Raw genomic sequence first — 15,072 nt, forward strand, 5'->3', positions numbered from 1 at the left:
AAAATAGTATAAAATAATATTTTAAATTAAATTCTATAATTTTCTTGAAGGTCTTCGGAAATACTTAGTGTTCACAATATCGTCATTTTATCCTAAAAGTATTACAGAAATTTAGTTGAGTATTCGGTTTCATCTGGATCTTGCTAGCCCCTCCAGAGGAAGCTGAACTGTACGCGTTTTCCCTTCAAGTACGAGTCTCTGTTGAATTCGTTGTTACATCTACAGAAGAAAAAGGAAGTATGAGAAAGTTAAGATCGTGTAAGTCTTAGCTTTACTGAAAACATTGCTCTTTGACCTGAAATATTAAATCAAAGTACGTTAAAATATTTTATATTCAATTATCAGAAAAATATAGATAATAATTTTAAAAAATCTCATAGGATCTTTGAGTATACCTTTTACAAACGTTTTATAAGAAAAAGGAGAGTGGCTTGTTTTTTTTTCGGGAACTAACAACTCTGTTTACAGAGTTGTTAGTTACATTTCTATTGAATCCTGGCTAAGGATACTACAGTAAAATCCAAAGAATATTCAAACTGTTTCATTATGATGAAACAGGTTGAATTTAATGAATGTGTTGAATGGCACCCTCATGCACCCCCTCTAGGAACCCTCCTTGACCCAATATAGTGGGATGGCCACTTGTCACTCATTTGGAGAGGTCGGGTTCGAATTCTATTGAAAAACCGAAGAAATTATTGAACCCTCTTCAGTCGGGACTGCAGTTAGCTGATCTCTGTCGAAGGGAGCAAGGTTTCCCTGGTGAGTGAGTCCGAAATCTCCCTGGAGATTTCTGCTAGGCTGTAGCATACCGTAAAGAAATCTTTCGCGATTCTTATAGACTAACAGGCATGTAAATCGCCTTTAAAATCTTTCATCGTTTTATCCACAAAGATTCATGACAGATTTCAGAATACACTTCATTCCCAGATCATCCTTCAGATACGCATTTCTCCCTGTCTCGCTTTCTTTCATTCCCTTCTTCTACTTTCTTGTCTTTCAACCTTCAATAGTCTCCTTATGTTTCCTTTGTTTCATATTCTTGTAATGACCCCCTGCTTATGGTCATTAAAACCACTTTCCATGTCAGCTCCCGATCTGTCTAAGCCCTGCCCATTACCAATGAGACTACAGCGATTTGCACACGACCCTAACTAACCGAGGCACGTTTTATAAAATGCATTCCCACACACTCCAATTGGTCGACAATAGTATAAGTCTACCCAGCTTGTCGGTATATTTTAATGGAGTCATTTGGGCGGTACCATTCTTACGTCCTGTACTCACCTCCTTGTTGCTAGGGGGTTATCAGTTACCCTTCAGTGCACACCGCGTTTAACCGGTCGACCTGCGCACACCTACAAAACTCCACAATCCTCGATGGGTGGTCGCCATCGAACCGTAAAGGTTTGCACGGTGTGGAAGTTCGAGTCTAATTAGCGCCTTTGCGTAACCTCTCTCAGCAAGTCTGAATACCTTATTACCTTATGGTGGGGTTGGTAGCGTTAAATATTTAATTTGGAGAGAGTCGCAGAGAGGATAGACGGATGGAAAAGATGCGGAAATGCATCTTTTCCATCCATCTTCCAGCATTACCCATAGTTAGGCCTGCTATCTAGTCGAAGAATAGATAGTAGTCCTAACTATTGGTAATACTATTTTATTTCATATTGAGTATCTGAGAAAGGTGCTCTTGGCTGGAAGGTTTAGTAACACATATTTCATCTTATTATTTCTTCTTCTATCATTTCTTCTGCAGCTCGGATATTCTTCAACATTTTTGGACAACAGAATGGAGAACTATAAAATCCTAATTGAAAATTTATTACAAGTCTACCAAAATCTCGCTAAAAATACACTTCCTCATTCCTACCTAGACTTTTTCCCTTGGACCCATTAGCGATGAAGATGGTAAACGTTTTCATCAAGATATTGCTACTATGGTGAACCATTATCAAAGAAGATGGAAGACCATGGGTGCCAGACTATTGCTGGGCACTGATCAGACAGGCTCCTGATCATTAGAAATCCCTCGCCAGTAGCACAGTGGATATACGCACCGTCCTCTCCACGTCAGTTGCAAAAGGACTGGGTTCGAATCACGTCAGTGGGCATTTTTCACAACGACCATGGGTTAGTGGGTCTCAGGAGAGGGACAGGTTTTTTCTCCCGTAAACTCTGGTCTTTCACCAAACAGCAAATCGACCACAGAACACACGCAATTTATAGAAGTATTATGTATTTCGCAATATGGTCTAAGTCGTCTAAAACCCTACAGCAGCAGATAATTACAAAAGAAAAAGCAAACAAAAAAAAAAACTACTTTATTAAATTTTTCGTAATGCTTCTTAAAATCTCATTAAAATTTCGATACGTGTAATTTGCATTCTTCTCTAAATCCATGGTTGTCACGAGATATCTGACTTCAAATTTCGATTCAGCTCATCAAAATCCATGGAATATGCCATATTTTCGGATGAAAAAACATCAAAAGCTTAAAATTTGCTATCAACCGTAATGGTTCCATGAGACAAAGCAAGACAGTTTCTTAGTATGCCATGTTTCGCAATGAAACCAGTTCATTCTACTTTATGGAATCAAACAGCTTCAAAGAACGTCTAAACTATGGCTTTGTTTGGACAATCTTGGAAGCACAGACCACAAACTCATCTGAAACGCAGGTGGGATCCGTAAGATGTTATCTGATGGATTCTATCTGAAGTGAATAGTGGAAGCCTTGTTTTGTCTTATCAGTTCCAAAATACGACCTTATTACCAGACTACCAGCAGATTCGTTGGGAATATTAAGTGCGAGTATGTTGACCACTCTCACGTGACCTTGTCAACTTGTTGCTTGTACTTTCCTCCCTCCTTCCCCCCACATTCCAAGCAAGTGAGATATTACAACAGTTCGTAGTGGATACGAGTTGCTAGGCGACAGCTGTCAACGAATAGCACGTTCCATTTCGTCACTCTGCGAATATATTTGCAACGGGTGAAAGCATCCACCTACCTTTTTAAAGTGGCGGTGCGAATGACAGCTGGAATGTGGTGGCTTGACAAGGGATGAGATAGAATCGGCTTTCGCTGATGTGAGAACTCGTATCTAGACAAGTGTGCGTCTTTTCATACTTAGCAAAGGTAACGAAGGCGTTACCTTTGCACCCAGACTCAGAACCCAAGTCTTGGATGTGGATTCTTTTTTTTTTTTATATCTGGCAGTGTTTCCTTTCCAAAATTGCCCTGGGGTTTAACGATAGCGATTGGGACCTGCATTCTGATTTCTTTCCTGGTACCAATCTTCGATGTCGTGGGATTATTTGAACTACGAATTGGAGTGTCTTGTGATGAGAAAAACTCCTTTACAAATAAGTCTAACGTCATCCTTTTAGCTAACAGTTTTACGAAGGCTTGATCTCCCGATTTTAAATAAAATTCATCATGACGTTCTCTATTCTGATTTTATGATCTGTAATTGTACTTTCTAGATTACAGACTATTCAGTGATTGTAATCACCTTAGCAGGTCAATCCAATTTAATTTTATATCATGATAAGCTTAATGGACCCATAATTAGATAATGAAATTTAATCGTAAAATTCTCCACCACTCCTAAAAGATCTTGCGTTTCGCTTGGTCTTCCAGTTTCCTTTAAGTCTTTGAGCTGATATAGATTGGCTTTTTTGGAGTTTAAGGCGAGTAACCTTAGACCATGAGACAACAGCATATCGTATCAACAAACGGCGTGCATATATTCTATGTCTTGCTTGCTGGATGAAAAATCCAGTATTCTGGGAGGAAAAACCATATACCCCGTCTGAGACCGATTAACTCGGTTGTTGTTATAGTATGGTTTTAGAAGCAACAGCGACTAAGGCCATATTGCTTCGTATATACTGTCTATAAATTGCGTGTTGTTTTTGGTCGATTTTCTGTTTGCTGGACGGAAACCCATATTTTGCGGGATGAAAAACCACGGTAACCTAGCCTGAGACCGACTAACTCAGCCACGTTGTCAAAAAGGCACATAAAAATTTTCACGACATCGACGGGAGTCGAACTCACGTTGATTTTACCCGGTGTGGGGAGGACGGTGATTCTACCAACTGTGCTACCTACGGGGCGGGGCCTAACCCGGTCACGGTGTGAAAAGCTGATAAAAGTTTCTCTCATCAAAATGATATTCCAGTCCAGGTCTGTTTTCCCACATGGTGCGTAAGGGAAAAAAATACACTCAATTTTATTATGTCTATAAATTGCAATGGTCTTCTGGTAGGTTTATCTGTTTGCTGGACGAAAAAACTCTACTTCTGCCTCGCCTGATACTGACTGACCGAGTCACGATATGAAAAACCCATGAACTTTCCTCGGCTCATTGATGGACCGAGTTATTGGTTCTGAAAAGCATCTTGAAAAACTACTTGAATACGCGCAAGATTTCTGTTCGATGGACCCTTGTTTGTTATCACCTTTCTTGGAGATATAAAACGCAGAATTTGTCTGGGGAAATTTTTCACTATGAGCAACAATGGCCAAAATGACTTATTTACCCGACTGATGAATACAGATGAGATCCGGATTCACTTTTTTGTACGGAAACCAAGACATGTTTAAGAGAGCGAAAATATTCTCAGTACCACCTCCGATGAAGTCATGGGTAGAAGCATCTCCTGAAAAGGTAATGCTGTCGGTTTTCTGGTTTGCGATCCTAACCAATTATCTTCAAAAGAACACCATCATGGCTAGAACTTATTACACCAGCTTTCTGTATCCTATGCGCACAGATGTTCAAGTAATAATGATGTGGATTGCTGATCAAAGGTGTGATATTCCACCTCATGTCTGAATGCAGTTCACATGCTGTCGCTGGATGAAACATCAGTGAACGTTGAAAATCTTTTACATCCGTCATGTTCTCCTGACCTTGGCCTTTCAGATTTCTTCCAGTTTCCATTCGTAAAGTCTCTTTTGCTTGGCAATCACTTTTCTAGCGACGAAGAAGTGGTTTCTGAGACTGTGAGTTATGGGTACAAGTGCTCCACAGGTGTTCTGCCAAAATGGTCTCCTTAAGTATATCCATCGAAATGAATCACCCTTGTCGGTAGCTATTATGCAGAAGTAGACTAATAAATGTACATACAGGTGGCCAATCCTTTTTGGCTATACTGTATTGATTTTTGATCACCATTCTGTATCACCATTGATCAAAATCAATGGATTTTGATCCATTGATTTTTGGAGAGAACTTCTAGAAGAGACAGAAAACGGAATGAAGACATAAGAGATAAAATGGAAGTGAAAAAGAATATTATTGACACTATCAAAGAAAAGCGTTTAACATGGTATGGACATGTAAAACGGATGCAAGAAACCAGATATCCAAAGGCTATCCTGGAATGGATACCTCCTGGAAGAAGGAGAAGGGGAAGACCTAGTAGGGCATAGTTGGATGGGGTACGGGAGTGCATGACAGCTCGAGTTTTAACTGACCAAGACACCTTGAACCGCACTTTATGGCGTGAAAAAATTCCTACCAAAAATAACTTGTAGGCTGAGGAAACCCATTGTGAAGGAAACACTCCTCTTGAAGCAGAAGATATTTACCACCGATTGCTTAATTAAATGCTGATCAACAGGTCATTCTCCGAAAAGGTGGTGCAAACTTAGTTGACTTCAATAATAACTTCTTGTCTTATCTTTTGATTAGAATAACTTTAATATCCAACCTTTCTTGTTATAAACGAATCAACATCGCTTCCAGGATTATTTTTCTTCCACCAACTGAATGAAGAATGAAGTCCCCACACTGGTATTCTTCAAAAGAACACCAGCATGGCTGGAACTTATTACACCAACCTTCTGTATCCTATCCGCACAGGTGTTCAAGTAATAATGATGTGGAATGCTGATCAAAAGTGTGATATTCCACCTCATGTTTGGGGTGTTCGTATATCCGTCATAAACTCCTGGATTCTATCCAGAAAAGAGCTGCCATGTTGACGAATGACCCACTCCCTTACAAATTCTCTACTTCTGTTGCTTGGATTTTCTACATAAAAGTAAACATCAAATGAACTTTTCTTTGTCTTCTTTCACTCCTTCTATTTCTGTTCTCTGGCACAATCGTCTTCTGCACCGTCCTTTTGAAAATTATGAATTAAAGAAATTCAAGTCCAGCGTCAAGAGCTTTCTCCTAATTTTTCAGCCTGTGCATCATGAACAGATTGCTAGAGTGTTTAGGGATGTGTTAATCGCCAAAGAAACTATGAGACGGCACAATAAGGTGAGTTACAGGTTAGGGGGTAAGGGAGCTACAGTTCCCCCATTTATGATAAAAACAACGTGGTTTTTCTAAATTGCTACGTGATGATTAAAGTTTAATGATTTCCTCAACAAAACTTTATCTCCACCCTTTAGAAAATCCTGAGACCACCATCTGATCACTATATAGTGTCACCACACCGCTTAAAAAAAGCCTGAGTCCGAATAATGTCAATGACTCGACTAATTTTTATGGGTCTTTTCCACAACATGTCTGAGTCGGTCTGTCTCAGGCAAGGATAGCTGGTTTTTACTCCCGGGAACTCGAGTTTTTCGTCCAGCTAACAGACAAACCGACCACAGTACATATTCAGTTTACAGCCATTATATATGGCGCAATATGGCCTTTATAATTGCGTATTCTTCTGTCCGAGAAGAATCCGAGTTTCTTGGAAGAAAAAACCAAGCAGCCCTCGCCCGACTAACTGAGCCATTATGCAGAAACCTATAAATATTCTTCACATCATTGAAGGGATTCGAACTCAGACCGTTCCATACGGTGATTATAACCACTGCGCGATAGTAGGGTTTGGTAACTTTTTGTAATTGAAGATAACTGATCTCCCTTTTAATTGAAACGTGAGACCAAGAGGGTAAATTGTCCTCCTTATTGTTCATATTTGGCCCCGAGTTAAAAACTCTGTGAAAAATGATATTTGAATGCGAATAGCATCAATGGTGGAAACATTTTCGACTATTGATCCTATTCGCATTCCAATAGAATTCTTTTTATATCTCTGTTAGTAGTTTTATCAATGAAGATGTCTCTTTGTTTTAACCGTTGTCATGGCACTGCCTCCCCTTGCATTGTCTGCTTTTTAAACAAATGCGGCTAACAGCCGGCCCCGAGGTCAGATCATAAACCCAACCGGTTATTTTATTTTTAATGATAACCACGCACGCATTCTAAGCCGTCATTTCTGGTACGTAAGTGATAATTCGAACCAATAATAAACGCGAAACGAGCGTTTTGAAATTCCCGCCCCCTTCTTTTAATTTTGCCGAAGTTTGGCGGCAAACTAACGCTAACGGACGTCTAGGTTTACACTTTTCCGCTCATTCAAGGTGCGTCGGGGTTAATGAGAGGTTGGCAGACGGCAGTTGTCAAAACACCCCGCTGTCGGGATGCTTTGTGAGGTCATAAATAGCCGTAACAAGCGGCAGGGACGTGTTTTTTTATATGCGCGAATTATGACGTGAGATAACGGGAGTGATATTAGCGCGAGGAATAAAAAATAAATATAAAAAAAAAATCCCGGACGTTTAGAAGGGTGACAGCGGAGTAGTGAAGGATCAAAGGGACCTTTCACCGTTCCCCCTCTCTCTTAACGGATGACGGATGCGCTGGTTTAGGTGAGAAACTAAATATTTTAAAGTGTTGCTCTCGATGCTGTTTGTGTATGCCCGGAATTGGTCGCGAACTAACTTCCTGCGGTGTAACGCACTAACTCACGGAACGGGCAGACGATGGAGTTGTCGTTTGGAATAGGAAGTGAAAGTGTCGTATGGTTGTCCAGGAAAAACAAACTGTCTGCCGCAATTTTTTATTACCTTAGCGTACAGGAAGCTTATTAGGCTACTGGTGTGATGTTTGTGTACGATAACTGGCAAGATTTTGAAGGAATATTTCCTTCCCCCTGCCTTTATATTTAACTTCAATAAAGATTATTCGTGGCAACTGCTCCGACCCATGATTCATTTAATCCAATGGCTTCTAAACTTTGAACTGGGCATCCCATCTAGCGACTTGTCTAATCCTTTCTTAAATTGATTTAAACTATCCACTTCCACAATATCGGATGGAAGTTTGTTCCGACAATCAATCACTCTCTGATTGAAAGCAAATTTTCACACATCTATCCTTCAACTATCATTCTTCAATTTAAATTTGGCTCCTTGCATGTGTCACTCAAAGAGTAGGGAGGCCAACAGCATTTAGTTTACTAAACCCATTCAGGGCCTTGAGCGCTTCAATCAGACCTTCTCACAGGTGACTACTTTCCAGTCGCTGCAATTTGTAGAATTGAAGAGGCTTTTCCTGGTAAGAGCACCCTTTTGGTCCCCTCACTAATCTCGTTGCTCTTCTCTGCATCCATTACGCAGATCCACATCCTTCCTAAAATATGTAGGCAGTACTGGAGATGTGGTCAAACCATTGCATTATACAACAGGATAAACACCTGCTTATCTCTGTTGGAAAAATTCCTATATATCGTTGACAGAACTTCATGGGCTGTCTTTGTTTGCACTGCTCACAGAAGTCCATGTCTGAGTGTCCCCTAGGTCTCTTTCACTCTCTCACCACACTTGGTATAATAATGACCGTCGTCCCCACACCGGGTACAAAAGACCTGAGTTGAAATCCCGTCAAAGGCTCGAGGAATTTTTATGGGTCATTTTCACAACGTGGCAGAGTTAGTCGGTCTCTGGAAACTCTGGTTTTTCGTCCAGCAACTAGCAAATCGACCGTAGAACACACAATTTATTGATATAATATACACTGTGCTGCCACTTTATTAGGACACCTACCTAGTACCAGGTTGAGCCTCCTTTAGCCTTTAAAACAGTCTGAATTCGTCTAGGCATGGATTGAACAAGAAGCTGAAAACGTTGTACAGGAATTGATTACCATGTAGACCTGTGTCACGCAGTTCCTTGAGATTCGATGAAGGTGTAGGCCGGCAGCGAACAGCACTTTCCAGCTCATCTCAAAGATGTCCAATACGATTGAGATCTGAGCGGCCCACTGCAGCAAAGAAAAGTCATTGTCATGTTCCTGGAATCATTCCATACTGATTCAGGCTTTGTGCACCGGCGCATTATCCTGCTGGAAGTAACCATCTGACTAAGGATAAACTGTCAACATGAACGGATGCACTTGGTCAGCAACGATGTTTAGATACGATGTGGCATTCAAACGTGAATCTATGGGTATCAATGGACCCAACGTGTGCCAAGAAAACATTCTCCTCGCCATAACACTGCCCTCACCACATTGCACAGTAGTCGTCAGACATGATGGGTCCATGGATTCATGTTGTTTTTGCCAAATTCTGAGCCTTCCATCAACATGATGCACTAGGAACTTCGACTCGTCAGCCCAAGCAATTGTTTTCCAATCCTCGATAGTCCAGTGCTGGTGTTACTGTGCCCACAGCAACACCAGCGATGTGGCCGTTGGCTGTTGTAGCCCATTCGCGACAAAGTGCGACTAGTGGTCCGTTGCGATATTTTGTTCTGCGCACCAAGGTTGTATTCTGACGCGATGTGCGACATTGTGGCCCGTCTGTTTGCTTGCACAATTGTAGTCATCCTCCTCTGACCTCTCTCATCAAAAAGTGATTTTCTTCCACAGGAGTGCCGTTGAGAGGATGTTTTCTGTTCGTTGCACCATTCTCGATACACCCTTGAAACTGTGGTGCGTGAAAAGTTCAGGAGAACTGCCGTTTCAGAGATGCTTTGTCCAGCACGGCTTGCACCTACTACCATGCCACGTACGAAGTCCGTTAGATCACTCCTTTCCCCCATTCTTGCTACGGTTTGTACGCTTAACTGATACTAGAAAAGTTGTTCTGCTGCATTTATATCCACAACTGCGGTCATGTGACTTGCAACGTTGTGGGACAAACCATTTGTGTGCACAGCAGGGATGTACCTAATAAAGTGGGAGCACAGTGTATATAAGTGCAATATGGCCTAAGTTGCTGCTGCACCAATAAAATTCTACAACAACCACCATCATTTTGATTGTGGTACTATCGAATTGGTGTGTAACTGATGTCCATATGCAGCATTTACCAATGTTAAACCTCAATTACAATTTCTCAGCCCATCTGTTCAATTTTTTAGGTCTTTTTGTAGTAGAATGCCCTGATTTCTGCCATTAGCCACCCTACCCATCTTCGTGTCATCTGCAAACTTAGACATTAACCCTGATATACCTTCATCAATATCGTTAATAAATATTGAAAACAGTAAAGTGCCCAGCACTGAACCCTGAGGGACTCCGCTGATAAGAGTAGTCGATGAAGAGCAGTCCATTAATAACCACTCTCTGTCTTCTACCGCTCAACACTCCCTTTATCCACTGTAGAAACTTGCCCTTAATGCCATACTGCTCCAATTTGCCCAGCAGTCTCGTACAACGGCACGAAGAGCTTTTCTGAAATCCAAGAATATGATATCAAAAGTATTTTTTGCATTCAGTTCCTTTGTTACTGCATCATAGTATCCAATGAGATTGGTCAGAAACGATCTCCACTAAACAAATCCATACTGCGAATTCTGTGTTACCAATCTTCTTGGAAGTTGTCGATTATTACTAATAGTAATTTCATTATTATTATTTTACTATCACACCTAACGACAAAATCTCTGGTACAAGGATTAAATACAGGTCTGCGTTGTGTTACTTCTGTAGTGATGTAAGTGTATGGACTGATATGCGTTTTAACTGGATGAAAAACTTCGAATATCTTACCAGGGTTGAAAACTCTGCACCTGCAATGAACCCAGACTTTTTGTGTGATGTCTTTTCCAGGGAATTAAACACACCACGTAGGACTGTGAGAGAATTGGAGGAGGGGGAGGAGAAACATTAAGCGCCAAACCAACTAAGGCTGCGAAGCGTCTCAATATTCTATTTTCAATTAATATTAGTATTCATAATATAAAGACTAAATGATGCAAGAAAGCGAACGCATTTACCAAAAACCAAAGGAAAAAGTTATTAATCTCCCATACCTTTTTAGTCCAAAAAGTCAATATACAAATTCAACATTGAACTTTACGAAATTCTCTGTTCAACCACAGGCAATTCATCACAATGACATCCTCTTCTGTACATCCTCTTCTAAAACACCAAGTGCTTTCCTAGCCACATATTTACACTCTATGGAAAATTTAATGTGATCACTAAGTCTGATAGCTGGTTAGTCACACCATAAATTTTCGCATCTGGCAGACATACCTGAGTTATGTTCCATCTGGCTTTGTTACAGGATATAGTGTAATTCCGTTTTCCCTTACTGTTGAAACCCCCTGAAAGGCTACCTCGCGTAGAACCAGAGTATTCTAATGAAATATTGAAGCTTGGGGGTTGAACTTTGGGAGAATCGTCTGGCATAAAATTAGACACTTGGATCTCTGTCGAGCCCCAGTTAAATTTTTCTCTAGGTCATGAACTCTTATTTTGAGATACTCAATCTCGTCTAACAGATAGTCTCACTCTTTACGTCTAAAACATGAAAATAATTTCCATCAGCTAGAGAATGTTTGTCTCATGGATTTTTCCATTAACCTCTAAAGAATTCATAGAGAGCTTTACATATATTACTTAACTTGAAAAGACCTTAGTGGGCCCTTCACATTAGACAGGATTCGAACCGTATTTCCAGTCTGTTGGAAAAGAATATAGCAACTATTCCAACATGGAAACCTCACGAGAGATGTTTCTGATTAGACGTCAAGGGACGGAGCATCGCATGTGATCAGTGTTGTCAGCATGTACCACAAGAGTTTATTTTTGCATTAGCCAACATTTTCGGCCTTCTTCAGGTTTTAATACTAATAACTTATGCAGTATCTTCCGATCAGGCCTGGTACTTTTCTGTTAACTCAGTGTTGTCTGTTGAAGACTGAAGTAGTTGAAACGATTATTGACCCATCGACGTCTGTCAACTTCTGAGTCTAATGTAAAGTCCAAATTGCAACTCGTACGGTATGTTCTTAGACTTCATGCAGGGCCACCTCTGTATGAAGTGTAAAATATCTTTTTGGATGTTTCAGCTTTCATACGGGGCTACTTTTCTTCTTAGACTTCGATTCTCGACCTTTTACTGCTGACAGGCACTCTAATGGATCCACCTTTTTACTATTAAGGTCCTTTTAGTTTAAATAGAAACAGGCATCGCGCAATAAGTAATGAACTCTTTGCCCACAAGAACCAAATGGAGAATTGTCTAGTGTAGGATATCCTGCATACAGAGTCTCGTATATCGTAGTCTGGTAATTCCCAAATTGTGGATTCAACTCCCTTAGAGCGATTGCAAATATCACCACACTATAAAATCTTGATACAAATTTATTGACCTTGAGAGAGAGAGAGAGAGAGAGAGAGAGAGAGAGAGAGAGAGAGAGAGAGAGAGAGAGAGAGAGAGAGATGGTAATCGTACGAGCCCATTTGTACTGACTTTTATTTTGTACAATCTGATGACCTTTTGACCTTTTTCAGGTATGGCGGTCTGGACTTTAATGGAACTCGCCGGAAGAATGTCACAAGAGATTCCACGAGCACACTGAAGGCTTGGCTGAACGAGCACCGTAAGAACCCTTATCCAACCAAAGGAGAGAAGATAATGCTGGCCATCATCACCAAGATGACCCTGACCCAGGTGTCCACGTGGTTCGCAAATGCCCGAAGACGACTTAAAAAGGAAAACAAAATGACTTGGGAACCTCGGAACAAGATTGACGCCGATCACGAGCTCGATGACGTCAAGGATGGGACGGCGGGTGACAAAGACGACGACACTGGAGACAGTGTCGACCGTCCTGTCGACGGCAAAGTGAACCTTAATGGGGAGCGAACAGAGAGTAATCGGGCGACCGGCGAAAATAGCGTCGGAGATGTCGCCGATAGCGGTGCCGATGGGGAGAGCGACGAAGAGGACGACGACGGGGAGAGTCTGCCTTTAGATATCGTCTCCGGTAAGTGGTGTCCATTGGCTGATAAATAAATGTTGGCCGTTTCGGCCGCACTTGTGGATAAATGAAATTTGTGGGAGCGAAAGAAACGAATGACGTAAGATGAAGAGACAATTTCGTGTGTTGAGCGAGGATAATCTACTTCCCTTACACGGCAGGGTAGTTAACACGATCAATAAGGAGCGACTGCTCAGCTCTCAACGGTTTTTTTTTTTTTTTTTTTTTTTTTTACTCGAGGCCATGTAAACTTCGTTTGATTTTATTCCAACTACTTAAGCCTACTTTAAAGCTTACGTCTGCTTGTGTTCAAGTTGAATTGGCATGGAAAAAAGTTTTCGTTCGTTTACCATCCGTGGCTAAAGCAGAGCTTTAAGGGTTTGCTAACAATAGCACCTGAATACCAAGAGTAGAAATATCCAGTAGGGTTGAACGAGACGGCCATTATTGAAACCAAATATACATTTAAACATGAACCAAATAGCCATTTATCCATGATATTGGAAACGTTACATATTTCTTTTCTTTTTGGTTTCGGTTCGCGAGATATCTTGGTCTTGACTACGAATTTTTAAGACTGTCTAGAATATTTCTATGGTCTTTTTATTGATGAATATTTCTATGGTCTTTTTATTGATGAATATTTCTATGGTCTTTTCATTGGTGAAATGTGTACCGAAATACACTGACATATAACAATGTTTGGTGTCTTTGAACTCTGCAGTCTTCAGTGACTGGTAATCAACTCGAAAACATTTTCACTTGTCAACCATCGGTATCTAAAACGTTCTGTAGTTTTCTTTAGAAATGTTCCATTACTCCAGCTTGAGTTTCTTAATTTCGTGTAATTTATAGGTCTTAAAATTTCTTGCTTCTGTTCTTGAACGATGCGTGAATTGTTTCTGTGAACAGTTAAGAAGTTGCGCTGGTCTAGATCTGGTGAATACGATACCCTAGGTCCATCTACACTCGAAACAATCAGACAAACCTGGAAGTCAGAAGTCTGTTATATAAATCGTCCAGAAAAATTAATCCAACGATACCACATTTCCAAAGAGCACCCTCACTGTGCATCTCTGGAGGATACTACTTGATCTCTATTATTTCATATTTGTTTTGATTCTGCTTGCGTAGCCATTCAGATGAAATGGGCTTCCTGTGTTGTTTCTGCTCTTGGATTTATGCTCATCAGCGACTTTAGACCATACTGAGTCGTTGTGTATCGTGTCTGTGGAAATGTTTGTTCGCCTATTGAAGGGGGCCTTTAGAAATTCCTCCAGTCTATGATGGGACTTTAGTCTAGACTTCTCCTTACGAGTGACAAGTGGCAAAACCATAATCATCTTTAAACCACGCTTGTTAGAACCGTAGAATTATTCCCCAGAAAAAAACGCAGAAATTGACTGCAAAAGTCTATTCTATTCTCCCCAGGGATGACACCTCCCATGACGCCCGGGTTCAGAGATACATAAGTATATCCCTTATTTGGGTAAACACGGCCTACATCATTAAAATGACTATAACCGTATTTTAATTGGAAATTATTTGTTAACTATAACTTAACTAATTATTCACTACACTAGGACTGACAACAAGACACGGGGCAGTAGCCGAGTGGTCAAAAGCACGCGTTTGGGTCAACCGTGATTCTAGCCCACGAGTGCTAAATACAGGAATGTTCTTGTGTTCTTTGTATATATTGTAAACTCCTCCTCTGACTCCAAGTGATCGTTCATTTGAATAGCACATTCAAATGAACTAAAAATGAACATTACCACAGAAAAGTTTGAAGATTTCATATTTTAGGAGACATTTTATCCGAGTCCGCTATATGGAAATTTATTTGTCTGATGTACCCCTTCCACCATCAATAGATCTACTCAACGTAGGCCATCACAAACTTCGGGCAACTCTAAGACCTTTCGGTCCATTATTGACAGGGTATCTAATTTTCCAATGGAATTTATCTGCTCATCGCTGTCGGACTTATGAGGATCAGATGTAACGGAGGCGGGGGGAGGGATAAGAACAGGGGGGAAGGAGCCGCTG

At 40.7% G+C, this 15,072-nt stretch overlaps 1 protein-coding gene across 1 annotated transcript in view; it reads left to right on the forward strand.

Annotated features, from left to right (window-relative positions):
• The window catches only part of LOC150090024 (uncharacterized), a 98,919-nt gene that overhangs the window by 70,831 nt on the left and 13,016 nt on the right, over positions 1–15,072 (forward strand). The window contains exon 4 of the mRNA XM_090368940.1: positions 12,554–13,029. Within this exon, the coding sequence (XP_090225066.1) occupies positions 12,554–13,029 (476 nt within the window). The remainder of the gene's footprint in view (positions 1–12,553; positions 13,030–15,072) is intronic.

Source organism: Mastigoproctus giganteus, chromosome 2 (assembly GCF_048544385.1).
Source record: "Mastigoproctus giganteus isolate SK-2022 chromosome 2, ASM4854438v1, whole genome shotgun sequence".
NCBI lineage: Eukaryota > Metazoa > Arthropoda > Arachnida > Uropygi > Thelyphonidae > Mastigoproctus > Mastigoproctus giganteus.